The sequence below is a fragment of the Jaculus jaculus genome, chromosome X (assembly GCF_020740685.1).
Source record: "Jaculus jaculus isolate mJacJac1 chromosome X, mJacJac1.mat.Y.cur, whole genome shotgun sequence".
In the NCBI taxonomy this organism is placed as follows: domain Eukaryota; kingdom Metazoa; phylum Chordata; class Mammalia; order Rodentia; family Dipodidae; genus Jaculus; species Jaculus jaculus.
Window position 1 is genome coordinate 55,738,280 of NC_059125.1, and position 14,594 is coordinate 55,752,873.

Here is a 14,594-nt window from a genome sequence, read left to right on the forward strand (position 1 = left end):
CACCACGCCCACCACCTTCTAATCTTTTTCACAGTGCTCAAGTAGACATTTTTGTTATCTAGCAACTGGTCCTTGTGGTATCATGTTTCTCCATTCCTAATTCCTCTGAACTTTGTTTTTTGAGTAGTACCAAAACCTTGACTGTATTTTTTTTAAGCAATGGAAGATAGTAGGTATATGGGTGCCCCTTACTTGCAAAAATATAGCTGAAAGGATCTGCTACCAGGTTAAAATGGCGTTTTGCCTACTGCCCTTACTCAAGGATTCTGCCCATGCCAGGGTGAGGTAGTAAGTTGTATTGTTGTGGGGTTGCGATTTTAGGCCCCAATAAGAAGATAACTATACAACTTACTACTTTCCTTGGTGTGTGGCATATTCACATTGTCTTGGCAATGCTGCTTTCATCAGAGTAATGTTGTGGGTGTTCCTTGGATAATCAAGACTGTAAAGAAAGGGAAAATAACAGTATAAAATGGCTTGTCCTTCACAGATTGTAGTGGGTAGGTGTTTATTTTACCTTAGGGCATAAACTCAACACTTTACTACTCTGACTCTGATAATTTCATTTGCTCAGTTATAGAACAAGAATATGCAAAAGGGAAAGAAAATTATGCTTTGGAAAATTTTGGATGAAATTCTGACCCTTGCCTCAATTAGATTAGAAATGTGAGGATATGTAGGCTATTTGTAGACAGATTTCTTTGTAGATATAGAGACACATAGCATCACTGTATCTATATGGTATGAAGTCTTTCTAACTGGAGTGTTGAAACTATCTCATTCTTAAGATCCATGGAATCAGATCTCTACTTTTTGAGATAAGAGATAGCACTGTTAGAGTCTGGTTCCCCAGTGCTTCAGACTGGTTAAGAGATGTTTGTGGGAATGGATTGTTACAGAGGGGTTCCCAAGTCACTTGCTGGGTAGGGAACTTAACAATCTACATGTGCTAATTTGATTGGTTCTCCTGATCATTGGCAGCTTTTTCCCTTAACCGCCACTATCATTCTTTCCGAGAAAGATGGGACTCCTATGCCTGACAGCTACCCAACAACCCCTTCTTCAAGTGATGCAGCTACATCTGAGTCCAAGGAGACACTTGGCACTCTACAACCCTCCCAGCAGCAACCAGTGCTCCCAATTACACCAGCCTTAGGAGAGATTCCTCAGGAACTACAGTCCCCAGCTGAAGAAGGGGGGAGCTCTACACAGCTACTGATGCCTGTTGAGTCAGTGGAATTGGGTCCCACAAGACCAAGTGGAGAAGCAGAAACAACCCAAATGGAGTTATCGCCAGCTCCCACCATAAGTGAGTAGAATTTCAACCTTGAAGGGGAATAAAATGAAGAGTGGCTGTCTTTGGAGCTTTTCTTTGCTCTCTCACTTGAAAGTAAGTGGAAGTAGAATCCTTAGATCGCAAGATCTCAGCTTGCCAGGTTAGCTTTGCTGAGTGAAATTGAGATTTCTTCTTTGTCAAGTAATGTGATCATTGTTGACTATCTCATAATACTGATAAAAAACACCACCATTTATAGAGATAGTCTCTCTGTTTCTGGGCTGTCATGTGTGCCATGCTTATTTCTCCATAAAACCTGCTGGCTAGGTTCACTTTCCCAGTACTCATGTGGAGCCAGATGCACAAAGTGGTGCATGCATCAAAAGTAGGTGGATGATATTATCTCCATGAATAAATTGAAATTTAGGAGGTAAATAATTAGAGGTAGGTAGATAGCTCCAGGGATAAAGTGCTTGCCATGCAAGTTAATGCCTAAGTTGAGATCCCCAGAACCCACTTAAGATTGAGACATTTTTACTGGTGTCTGTTATTCTAGTGCATCTACAGTGATAAAAGGGGCAGAGACAGGGCAGTTTCCTAGAAGCTCACAGGCCAGCTACTCTTCACACAGTGTTAAAATACAGTGCCTCATACAGGGTGGACACTATTCTCTGATTACACACACACAAACACATCTATGAACACATGTACACATGTGTCGAAAAGAAAATGGTGAGCCAGGTGTGGTGGCACATGCCTTTAATCACAGCACTTGGGAGGCAGAGGTAGTAGGATTGCCCTGAGTTCAAGGCCACCCTGAGACTACATAGTGAATTCTAGGTTAGCCTGAGCTAAAGAGAAGCCCTACCTCAAAAGGAAAGAAAAACGCGGGGGCTAGAGAGATGTCTTATCAGTTAATGTGTTTGCCTGCGAATCCTAAGAACCCAGGTTCATTTCTACATATCCCATGTAAGCTAGATGCATATGGTGGCATATACATCTAGATTTCATTTGTAGTGCCTACAGGCCCTGGCATGCCCATTCCCCCCCCCCCGCTACCCTCTTTCTCTCTCTCCCCCTGTCTCCCTCCCTCTGACTCATTTGTTTTTAATAAAAAGGCGAAATAGCCCCAAACTACCTGGTTAGTTCTTGACCTAGGATTATATTTCATACATGTCTGGCTTCAATAATTCCGCAGATTGACAGGAGGGTATGTGACCTCATTCATTGTTCTCCCATGCTCCTGGCCAAAGCCATTATCTTTTGCACTATTTCCTACTTATTTAAAATAGGACCTTGGGGGTCTGGGGAGAAAGCTCAGTAGTTAAGGCGCTTGCCTGCAATGCCTAACAACCTGGATTCAATTCCCCAGTATGTCCAGGTGTGGTAGTACACACCTTTAATTCCAGCACTTAGTAGGCAGAGGTAGGAGGATTGCCATGAGTTCAAGGCCACCCTGAGACTTACATAGTGAATTCCAGGTCAGCCTATACTAGAGCAAGACTCAATGTGAAGGGGGAAAAGAAAATGCAGTTGCCCAGTACCCACGTAAAGCCAGATGCACAAATTCCTGCATGCATCTGGAGTTCATTTGCAGTGGCTAAAGGCCCTGGTGTACACTCCCTGTCTCACTTTCCTTTCTCTTTCCTTCTTTCCTCTTCTCTTTGCTTGGCAAATAAATGAATTTATAAAAATTAAAATAGGCTTTTAAAAGTCTAAGCACAATATTTAACAGTTTAAGTTGAAATTGTTGTCTGTACTATATACCATCCTGCCTGTGATAAACCCTGAAGAGTTTAAAGTGCTAGGGTTTTTTCCCCTATTTAGGAACTTGGTTTATTTAGATAATTGGAACCAATAATATGCATGTATAAATGGTGCCTGTAGGAAATCTAAGAGTGACAGGATTCCTTCCTCTGGAATGTGTAGGTATAATGTTTCACAGACATGCCTAGAACACACTAAATGTTCACAAAAAGATAGAAAAAGGTTCAAATAGGATATTTTTTGTTTTGTATTGTTCTTGGATTTTTGTTTTTTGTTTTGGTTTTTTGAGGTAGGGTTTCACTCTAGTCTAGCCTGGCCTTGAATTCACTCTGAATTCTCAGGGTGGCCTCAAGCTCACGGTCTTCCTACCTCTGCCTCCCAAGTGCTGGTATTAAAGGCGTGCACCACCAACCCAGCTTTTTCTTTTCTTTTCTTTTTTTTTTTTTTCTTTAGGTAGGGCCTTACTTTGGCCCAGGCTGACCAAAAAAAAAAAAAAAAAAAAAAAAAGAGAGAGCGAGAGAGAGAGAAGGAAAGAGAAGAAAGTACAGAGAATTCCTGCCCATGAGAAGGCAGGAGGGGGCAAAGCAGCAAGAGCGTATTTTTGGTATATAACAAAATTCTAGACTTAAGTTGCAGGTGCCATTTTTAGTGGACACCTTTTTTTTTTTTTTTTCTTGTTTTTTCAAGGTAGGGTCACTCTAGCCTAGGTTGACCTGGAATTCACTCAGTAGTGTCAGGGTAGTCTCAAACTCACAGTGATCCTCCTACCTCTGTCTCCCAAGTGCTGAGATTAAAGGCGTGAGCCACCACCCCCAGGTTTTGAGTAGGATATTAAAGGCAGATAAGATGAAGGTGAGCAAAATACCAGCAGGAGGAGAAACTCCACACTAATTGTTCCGAAGTAGATACCTTTACCAATAAGCTTTTCTTTTCTTTTGGTTTTTCAAGGTAGGGTTTGTCTCTAACTCGGGCTGACCTGGAATTCACTATGTAGTCTCTGGGTGGCCTCAGACTCCTGATGATCCTCCTACCTCTGCCTCCCTAGTGCTGAGATTAAAGGTATGCGCCACCATGCCCGGCTCCAGTAAGATTTTCTATCTGGGCTTTGATTTCAAGCAGATATCTAATGTCTCCCTCTGAATTCCTTCTAGCCTCTCTTTCCCCAGAACGAGCTGAAGATTCTGATGCCTTAACAGCTGTCAGCAGTCAACTGGAAGGCTCTCCCATGGACACAAGCAGCCTGGCTTCCTGTACACTAGAAGAGGCTGTGGGTGACACCTCAGCAGCTTGCAGTTCTGAGCAGCCCACAGCAGGCAGCTCCACACCTGGTGATGCCCCATCAGCTGTAACAGAAGCCCAGGGCAGGCCTGACGGGGCAGGAGAACCTACCCAACAACCTGAGGACAGGTAAGCAATTTATAGCCAAGAGGACAGTAGTAGTGTGTTGAAGGGTATTTTCAAGCTGCACTCATAATTGTAAACTAATGGGCATGTTTGTTGCATTGTTTGACCTGGTTTCCTTAGAAAGGGATATTGCTAGGAGTGTTCTGTTGTTGATGTTTTAATGGAAAAAAAAATACATTACAGAGAGCAATCTAAAAATTATATCTGATTGTCAGGTCTCCCCCTGCATCTTCTGAGAGTTCTTCCACCAGGGATTCTGCTGTAGCCATTTCTGGAGCAGACTCCCGAGGAATCCTAGAAGAGCCACTGCCTTCAACAAGCAGTGAAGAAGAAGATCCCCTTGCAGGTGAGTTCCATGTGTGTTCAGGCTATGCTGGGATTGTTTCTGCTTCCAGTAGCCCTTTGCATGGAAATAAATACCCATCAAACCCTTCCATCCACATAGGAAGGCATGTGTGAAAGAAGGATTGGCAATAAGGGGATGCTGATTTTTACATAGACAGGTTTGGAAGTCAAGTAGAACTCAAATTCACATTCTCCAGCTGTGCTGCTTCCTACCTTTACAACCATTTATTTATTTATTCTTCTTTCAAGTTAGGGTCTTTCTCTATCTCAGGCTAACCTGGAATTCACTATGTAGTCTCAGGGTGGCCTCAAACTCACAAAGATCCTCCTACCTCTACCTTCAGAATGCTGGGATTAAAGGTGTGTGCCACCATGCCTGGCACAGCCAATAATTTGATATCTCTGATCCTTACTACTAACCATTAAGCAAAATCCTTTGGATAATTAATTTTAAAAGAGGAAAGGTTTTATTTTGGATCATAGTTGTGGAGGTAATGGTCCATTCACAATTGGCTCCTGTTGCTTTTGGGCTTCAGTGATAATGGTAAGTACACACAGCAGAGCAAACTTCTCATCGTAAGGCAGCCTGAGAACAAAGAACAAAGAGGGACCATGGTTTCTGTATTCACTTCAGGAGCAAAGACTTCTAGCTAGGTCTTGCCTTTAAGAACTTCCACCAGGAGCTGAGGACCAAGCTTTTTTTTTTTAATTTTTTTATTGACAACTTTTATACTTACAGACAATAAAGCATAATATTTCCCTCCCCTATTTTCACCTTCACAACTCCGCTCTCCATCATATCCCTTCCCTCTCTGTTAGTCTCTTTTTTGATGTCATTGTCTTTTCCACCTATTATGAGGGTCCTGTGAAAGTATTGCTAGACACTGTGAGATCATGGCTATTTCTATCTGGACAGTTGCATTATAAGGCACCTCTTCCGCAATGGACCCTGAGCCTTGGAGGGTGTGATAGAGATGTTTCAGTGCTGAACACTCCTTTGTCACTTCTTCTTGGCACTATGTTGCCTTTTGGGTCAAGAACTAGGCTTTTTTTGTTGTTGTTTCTTTGTTTGAGGTAGATTCTCTAGCCCAGGCTGACCTGGAATTCTGTGTAATCTCAGTGTGGACTTGAAATCATGGTGATCCTCTTACCTCTGCCTTCTGAGTGCTGGGATTAAAGGCGTGCCCCACCACGCCCAGCAGCAGTCCAGGCCTTTTAAACAAAGGCCTTTCTTGTACACCCACACTGTAACAGCCATTAAGAGGTAATAATATCTGCACATATTTTTAAAATATTTATTGATTGATGGGCGTGGCACATGGGGCCCTACCTCCAAAAAGAAAGAAAATATTTTCAAGGAGGATTGGTGCAGGTGGGAGAGATCAAGGGTCATTTGTACTACAAATGAACTCCAGATGCATTACTACTTTGAGCATCTGGCTTTACATGGGTTCCTAGGAATTCAATCTAGGCCAGTAGGCTTTGCAAGCAAGTGTCTTTAACCACTGAGGTGTGTCCCCAGCCCCTACAAATCTTTGTAAAGGATAAATGGCAATGTACATACTGACATATAAGAACTATCTTGAACTTAGAACGTGGGTGAGTATAAGTTGAAAACGCAAAAGCCTGTGGGGGAGGTGTTTTGTTTTTGTTTTTGAGGCAGTCCACTCTACTCAGGCTGACCTGGAACTCACTCTTTAGCCTCAGGCTAGCCTCAGCCCAAGTGAAAATGCTAATTTTCACTTACTTGGTTTGTTTGTTCATTTGAGAAAGGGCCAGTATGGGCTTGCCAGGGCCTCCTTACCCTGCAAACAAACACCAAACACAAATACCATTTCATGTGTCTAGCTTTACATGGGTACTTGAAATTGAACCCAGCTTGTCAGGCTTTGCAAACATGCGCCTTTAGCCATTGAGCCCCCAAAAGACTTATTTCCTTAAGGCATGATAGGGGTTTGTTTTCTATTAAGAACAACTTTGAGTATCAGTGAAGAAGTAAATATCTTTATATCTCCCTTCAGGTATCAGTCTCCCTGAAGGTGTGGATCCTTCTTTTCTGGCTGCTCTGCCTGATGATATCCGTCGGGAAGTCCTACAGAATCAGTTGGGCATCCGTCCACCAACCCGAAGTACCCCTTCCACAAATAGCTCAGCTCCTGCAGTGGTGGGAAATCCTGGTGTGACTGAAGTGAGCCCTGAGTTCCTGGCCGCCCTGCCTCCAGCCATTCAGGAGGAAGTATGTGAGCGGGAAGATGGTGGGGCCAGGCTACCTGGCAAAAGCTATGCCCTATTAACTTCTTTTGCCCCATAGGTGCTAGCACAACAGAGAGCTGAGCAGCAGCGACGAGAACTGGCCCAGAATGCCAGTTCAGATACCCCCATGGACCCTGTGACCTTCATCCAGACTCTGCCCTCAGATTTACGCCGTAGTGTTCTAGAGGACATGGAAGACAGTGTGTTGGCTGTGATGCCACCTGATATAGCAGCTGAGGCTCAAGCCCTAAGACGAGAGCAAGAAGCTCGGCAACGGCAGCTTATGCACGAGCGTCTTTTTGGGCATAGCAGCACTTCAGCACTCTCAGCCATTCTCCGAAGCCCAGGTACAGTGGGAGGTCTTTGTAATGCCTTACATTTGTTCTACTGAGGCTTCTTTAAAAAAAAAATGTTAACCTGAACCCAGCTTGCTACCTCCTGCTTCACTGACCTCAGCTTCCTTCTTCTCTTCAGCTTTCACCAGTCGCCTGAGTGGCAACCGGGGGGTCCAGTATACTCGCCTTGCTGTGCAAAGAGGTGGTACCTTTCAGATGGGAAGTAGCAGCAGCCATAATAGGTACCTTGTTTCGTCTTTTTTTTGTAACCATGCCATACCACCTCCTATGGTCTTATTAGTCTGGGTCTCTTAATTTTATAGATGGAGAAGCTAAAATCCTGTGGAGCAGGCTTATGACCTTTCAGTTAGCCTAGCTACCAGGACTAGAACCACAAAGGCAGGATGACAACAAACACTAGCTATAGTTAAGAAAAAGGAAAGCTACCTGCCTCCCATGCATATAGGAAAGCATGGAACTGCTCGTCTTGAAACAGAGGTGAAGTAATTTGGACCTAACATGCCAAAATGTGAAAAGAGATATGTTCCTAAAAAGTGGTAGCTCTTTAATGGTTTAGAGAAAGCAAAGACTAGCATTGTCTCATAAACTTCAATGCAGTCACATTTTCTTCAATTAGTTGATAACAGATGTGGATCTTCTCTCAGCATCATGTGATGGGGAGCAAGTTATTTAATCTGTTTGAGCTATGGTCCATCATCTTAAAAAATGGATAACTCCATGCTGTATATCAGCCCTGTGGGGAAGACATTGTAAAAAGCCTGGTATACAGTAGGTTCACAAAAGGGCAGTTGTGAACACTCCCTTTTGTAACCCCTCCCCCCCAAGGTACCTGGCTCATTCTCCTTTCACAGGCATGTCTCTTTCCACAGCTTTAGTTTCAACATTACCTAGAAATCATGTTTTTTTCTAGGCCTTCTGGTAGTAATGTGGACACTCTCCTTCGCCTACGAGGACGACTCCTCCTAGACCACGAAGCCCTGTCTTGTCTCTTGGTCCTACTTTTCGTGGATGAGCCAAAACTGAATACTAGCCGTCTACATCGAGTACTAAGAAATCTCTGCTATCATTCCCAGACCCGCCACTGGGTCATCCGCAGCCTCCTGTCCATCTTGCAGCGCAGCAGTGAGAGTGAGTTATGCATTGAAACACCCAAGCTGTCTACAAGTGAGGAAAAGGGCAAAAAGTCAAGCAAGAGCTGTGGGTCCAGCAGCCATGAGAACCGTCCCCTGGACCTGCTCCACAAGATGGAGTCTAAAAATTCCAACCAGCTTTCCTGGCTTTCAGTATCCATGGATGCTGCTTTAGGCTGCAGGACTAACATATTCCAGATTCAGCGTTCAGGGGGGCGAAAACATACGGAGAAGCATGCCAACAGTGGCTCCACTGTCCACATCCATCCCCAGGCTGCTCCTGTTGTCTGCAGACACGTCTTGGACACACTCATTCAGTTGGCCAAGGTGAGGAACTAAAGGAAACCTTAACTCCCAGGAATGGATTATGGGTAGCAGCAACAGCCTAGGTGTGATCTGGACACTAAAGAAGCTAACAACTCTTTTTGTTATGTTAGAGCCTATGGTTTTTTTGTTGTTTGTTTTGGAGGTAGGTTCTCACTCTAGTCCAGGCTCACCTGGAATTCACTATATAGCCTCAGGATGGCCTTGAACTCATGGTGATCCACCTACCTCTGCCTCCCGAGTGCTGGTATTAAAGGCATGCATTATCACACCCAGCTCCTATGCTATTTTTTGAACATTATTCAATAAACAACTTTGAGGGGTTTTTTAAATATTTATTTATTTGATAGAATGGGCACGCCACGGCCTCCAGCCACTGCAAACCAACTCCAGATGCATGCGCCCCCTTGTGCATCTGGCTAACGTGGGTCCTGGGGAATCAAACCTAGGTTCTTTGGCTTTGCAGGCAAATGCCTTAACCACCAGACCATCCCTCCAGCCCTTTTTTTTTTTTTAATTATTTGTTTGTTTGATAGAGAAAGAGAGGGTTGTGGGTTTTTTGTTTTTTTTTTTGTTGTTTTTGGTTTTTGGTTTTTCGAGGTAGAGTCTCAGTCTGGTCCAGGCTGACCTGGAATTAACTCTGTCATCTCAGGGTGGCTTTGAACTCATGGCAATCCTCCTACCTCTGCCTCCCGAGTGCTGGGATTAAAGGCGTGCACCACCATGCCCAGCTCATGAGAGGGGTTTTTTATGTTCATAATTTTTAATGTTTCATCCAACTATCAGAATAACTGCACTCAATACAACATTCATTTTACAAATGAAGAAGCTAGGATTCAGAACATTTTAGTGTCTTTATCATGTGAGTAAAAAAGGAGAGAGCTGGACTTAGAAATTAGTGTCATTGTCCTGTGTATTCTTTGAATAATACACATTGCTTCTCTGTATTGTGGGCTGACTGTGTGCTACCCACTATGCACAATACATGATTTCATTTAATCCCAACAGCTTTGCAAGAGAATGTTGTCTGCTTTGTAAGTTCAGATACCAAGTAAGGCTCAAGAAAAGATAATCTTTTTTATATTTAATTTTTATTTATTTCAAAGAGAAAGAGGCAGGCAGAAAGAGAGTGAGTATGGGCACACCAGGGTCTCCTGACAGTACAAATGAACTCTAGACACATGTGCCACTTTGTGTAGCTGGCTTTCTGTGGGTACTGGGGAATCGAAACAAGGTTGTTGGGCTTTCTGGCTTGGCAAGCAAGCACCTTTAACCACTTAGCCATCTCTTGAGCCCTCAGAAATTATTTCTAATCACACTCTTACTACAAAGCTCTTGCTCATTCCTCTACATTTCTTCACCATCTGCTGGATAAAACTCCTGTGTGCAGTCTGCTCTATATTACCACAGCTGTCCAAAGAAGAGGATTGTTTGAAAATGAATTGTCTTCCTTGTCAGGAAGGTTTATCCTTGGGGGACCACTTAGATCAAGCCTGTCTTTCTTTTCCTGCCAGGTGTTTCCCAGCCACTTCACACAACAGCGGACCAAAGAAACAAACTGTGAGAGTGATCGGGAGAGGGGCAGTAAGCAGGCCTGTAGCCCATGTTCCTCACAGAGTTCTAGCAGTGGCATTTGCACAGACTTTTGGGACTTATTGGTAAAACTGGACAACATGAATGTCAGCCGGAAAGGCAAGAACTCCGTGAAGTCAGTGCCAGTGAGCGCTGGTAGTGAGGGAGAAACCTCCCTACACAGCCTTGAAGCCTCTCCTCTAGGGCAGCTCATGAACATGTTGTCACACCCAGTCATCCGCCGGAGCTCTCTCTTAACTGAGAAACTCCTCAGACTCCTTTCTCTCATCTCAATTGCTCTTCCCGAAAACAAAGTATCAGAAGCACAGACTAACTCTGGCAACAGTGCTTCTTCTACCACTGCTGCCACCTCAACCACATCTACCACCAGCACCACCACCACCACCACTACTGCAGCCCCCACATCTACACTTTCTGCTACAACCATCCCTGTCACTTCTGCTCCAGCTCTGGTTGCTGCCACAGCCATTTCCACCATTGCTGTAGCTGCTTCGACCACAGTGACTACCCCCACAACTGCTACTACTACTGTTTCAAGTAAGTGTTGATATAGACTGGGAGCTGTGGGGTATGTACAGTAGATTTCACCTCTCTCCCACTTCCCTATTCGGGCAGTCCTCCCTAAGTGATTGTGATCAGCTGGCTTGATTTGTGTTTATGAGAGCAGTTTATGTTCATTCTTACCCTAATCTACCAGTTTCCTCTTTCATCCACTTCCTTCCTCCATTCCCCTTCCCCTCTTGTCTGTGCATGCACACACCTGTGAAGACCAGGCTTTCACAAGATGTGTCTTTCCTAGGCTAGACATCAAAAGGAGAAAGTCCCACACTTCAAGAAATTCTCACCCTTTGAACATGTTTGAGGGGAGCTGGTTCTTGCAGTGTGAATTAGAATTACCGATCATTCCAAGAAGTAAAAGGAATAAAAACTATCTAGTAGAAGTAGATTTTAAAGAATAATGGGGGCTGTGGTAGCAGGGGAACAACTGGGGGAAATACGTGAGGTTCTCTGTCACTTTAGAATGAAGTCATGAGCCCTCATCCCAAGTCATTGAGATTTGACTCTGATGGATAGGTTGTCATTTAATTACTTTCCCATTTCCCCCCCCTCAAAGCTTCTACTACTAAGGGGAGCAAATCTCCAGCAAAGGTGGGTGAAGGAGGCAGCAACGGTACAGACTTCAAAATGGTATCCTCTGGCCTTACTGAAAACCAGCTACAGCTTTCTGTAGAGGTAAGTTCAAACTCTTCTGACCTGCCAGTTTGAAGAGAAGGGGTAGACATGGTGGACATGATTTTAGTTCTCAGCTTGGGCCTTATCTCTTGCCTTTTCCCTAGGTGTTGACATCCCACTCTTGTTCTGAAGAAGGCCTAGAAGATGCAGCCAATGTGTTATTACAGCTCTCTCGAGGGGACCCTGGGACCCGGGACACAGTTCTCAAGCTGCTACTGAATGGAGCCCGACATCTGGGTTATACCCTTTGTAAACAGATAGGTAGTAACATGAATAAAGTACTGTTGTCTTATTGAAAGCCTACCCTAAGCCCTCTAGATTCTATTATGCTCCTAGGATGCATAGCTCCTATTTTTCTCTCAGTTATTTGAGAGCAAGATTGGGCTTCTTGGACTTGAGGGATGGCTTAGTAGTTAAGGTGCTTGCCTGCAAAACCAAAGTATCCAGGTTCAATTCCTCAAGACCTGGGGTTTGTTTACAGCAGCTGGAGGCCCTGGCGTACCCATACTCTCCCTTCCTCCCTCCCTTTCTCAAATTAATTAATTAAATTAAAAACCCTAATCCTGTTGTGGCACCACATGTCTTTAATCCCAGCACTCAGGAGGCAGAGGTAGGTGGATCACTGTGAGTTCAAGGCCATCCTGAGGCTATATAGTGAATTCCAGGTCAGCCTGGATTAAAGCAAGACCCTGCCTCCAACAACAACAACAACAAAAAAAAAGGCTTATTCACATCTTTCTGACATACAGCTAAGGCACCCATGCTTAATGAAGGGATAAAAGAATGCCTAGTAACAAGGCCTCTGTTTTCTCTGATAAGCACCTGCAAGTGCCTCATGCAGTTTTACCAACTTAGAAGATGTACCTATACTGTGTTCAGACTCAATAATTGAGTCAAAATGATATTCTGCTATTGTGTAGTTTTGAGGATACAAAAGGTTAGAACAACAACAAAAAAAAAAAAGCCAGGTGTGGTGGCACACACTTTAATCCCAGCACTTGAGAGTCAGAGGTAGGAGGATTGTCATGAGTTCAAGGCTACCCTGAGAAAACAGAGTGAATTCTAGGTCAACCTGGACTAGAGTGAGACCCTACCTGGGGGGGAGAAAAAAAACAGAACATTCTTAAGTAAGTTAGTTTCCTTTAAGTTTTTTTTTTCCCCTTCCTATTTTACCCTAGAAGAAAGCTAAAACACAGGGTAATGAGCTGATTGGACTAAGGAGTAGAACCACATTTTCTTTCAGTGTCAAGTGGCTGTGTTCTCTGTTCCCTACTTATCTGTTGTCTTCCCATAAATGTCCTTGAAGCTGAGAGTATAAGAATTGGTTGGCCTGTATAAATCAGCACTATTTTCTACATAAGAATTACAATGTTTAACCTTTCCAAAGGGAAAACTATAATCCTTTTATATAAAGGGTTAAAAATGTTGATGTCAGCATGGACATTATTGTATATTCCATTCAAGTTGACTACCCAAGAGAGAAGAGTAAGACAAGACAGGGGCTGGGGAGTTGGTTCAGTGATTAAAGGCACTTGCCTACAAAGCCTGCTGTCCTGGGTTTAATTTCCAAACCGTACATATAAAGCCAATAGGTATTTATTTGTAGCCGGAAGAGACCTTGGCACGTACATGTATATAAATATTATTTTTTAAGTACAGAGTTGAGCTGGCCGTGGTGGTGCACACCTTTAATCCCAGCACTTGTGAGACAAAGGTAGGAGGATTGCCATGAGTTTGAGACCACCCTGAGACTGCATAGTGAATTCTAGGTCAGCCTGGGCTAGAGTAACAGCCTGCCTCAAACCCCCCCCTCCCTCCCCCCAAAAAGTACAGCATAAGTGGAAGTAAATGGAGAATTGAAATTAGCAAGAAAATTGGGGTCCAGCATTTTGCTGAAAAAGGCTCAACTTTGGATGTGTACTTTCTGCTTCCTTAATCACTCAACTAAAACACTGTAGCCATGTTGCCTTAGACATTGGCCTGACACATTATAATGCCCATGGGCTGATCATTGAGCATTCTATTACATACTATCTCATTTCTCACAACAACCTTGGGAGATTAGACAATCTTTTTCTCATAGTTAAGATGTATAAACAGACTAGAAGTGAGGTCAAGAAACTTAACTGAGATCACCAAAATAATCTGAGTTTAAGAGATACACAGAATATAGATTATGGCCTGTCTGGCTACAGAAGAGATTCTTCTTGTCTACAATAGACTGTTTTGTATAAGGTAAACATATTGCTAAGGCCATTGATCACCAACTGATTGATCCATAATCACATAGGGCAAGTTTCCTGCTAGCATTTGACTTTCAGGTACTATAGGAGAACAGTTTCCTAAACACCTAATTATTATTATGCCCACCCAGGTACCCTATTGGCTGAATTACGGGAATACAATCTGGAACAGCAGCGACGAGCCCAGTGTGAGACACTGTCTCCTGATGGTCTACCTGAGGAGCAACCACAAACCACCAAGCTGAAAGGCAAAATGCAGAGCAGGTACGTGGTGGCTGTCCTGTTGGCTGTAGGCTAGAATCTGGGCTTTCTGAAATGTACCTCTTGCTGGTTTTCTTTCTTTTTCTGGGTGATTTTTCTTTTTTGTCAAATTCACAAGTGACCTGATTTTTTTCTAGTTTTCCCCACTCATAATATTACCCTGTACAGTTCCTTGGCTCTGCAGAAAATCCTGCATTTATACTTTGATGTTTTCTTTGGGGTGGGACAGAATATGTGGTACATTAACGTGCAGATTGTGTGCCCTGTGTACACATGTGCAGAGGCTCCATTTTATTTCTTTGAGACAGAGTCTCTCTCTGAACCCAGAACTGCCATTTTTCAGTCATACTGGCTGACAAGTGAGCCCTGGAAACTCCTGTCTTCCCCCATCAATACTGTAGTTACAGAC

The 14,594-nt window shown here is 43.6% G+C and overlaps 1 protein-coding gene across 13 annotated transcripts in view; it reads left to right on the forward strand.

Annotated features, from left to right (window-relative positions):
• The window catches only part of Huwe1 (HECT, UBA and WWE domain containing E3 ubiquitin protein ligase 1), a 198,312-nt gene that overhangs the window by 169,750 nt on the left and 13,968 nt on the right, over nt 1–14,594 (forward strand). For 12 of the 13 annotated variants that reach the window (XM_045140148.1, XM_045140153.1, XM_045140152.1 and 9 more), the window contains 11 exons: nt 1,022–1,309; nt 4,195–4,450; nt 4,663–4,793; nt 6,814–7,028; nt 7,104–7,392; nt 7,520–7,622; nt 8,312–8,858; nt 10,370–10,985; nt 11,563–11,681; nt 11,786–11,942; nt 14,056–14,188. In XM_045140148.1, the coding sequence (XP_044996083.1) occupies nt 1,022–1,309; nt 4,195–4,450; nt 4,663–4,793; nt 6,814–7,028; nt 7,104–7,392; nt 7,520–7,622; nt 8,312–8,858; nt 10,370–10,985; nt 11,563–11,681; nt 11,786–11,942; nt 14,056–14,188 (2,854 nt within the window). The remainder of the gene's footprint in view (nt 1–1,021; nt 1,310–4,194; nt 4,451–4,662; nt 4,794–6,813; nt 7,029–7,103; nt 7,393–7,519; nt 7,623–8,311; nt 8,859–10,369; nt 10,986–11,562; nt 11,682–11,785; nt 11,943–14,055; nt 14,189–14,594) is intronic. The other variant, XM_045140154.1, reaches the window with a different exon arrangement.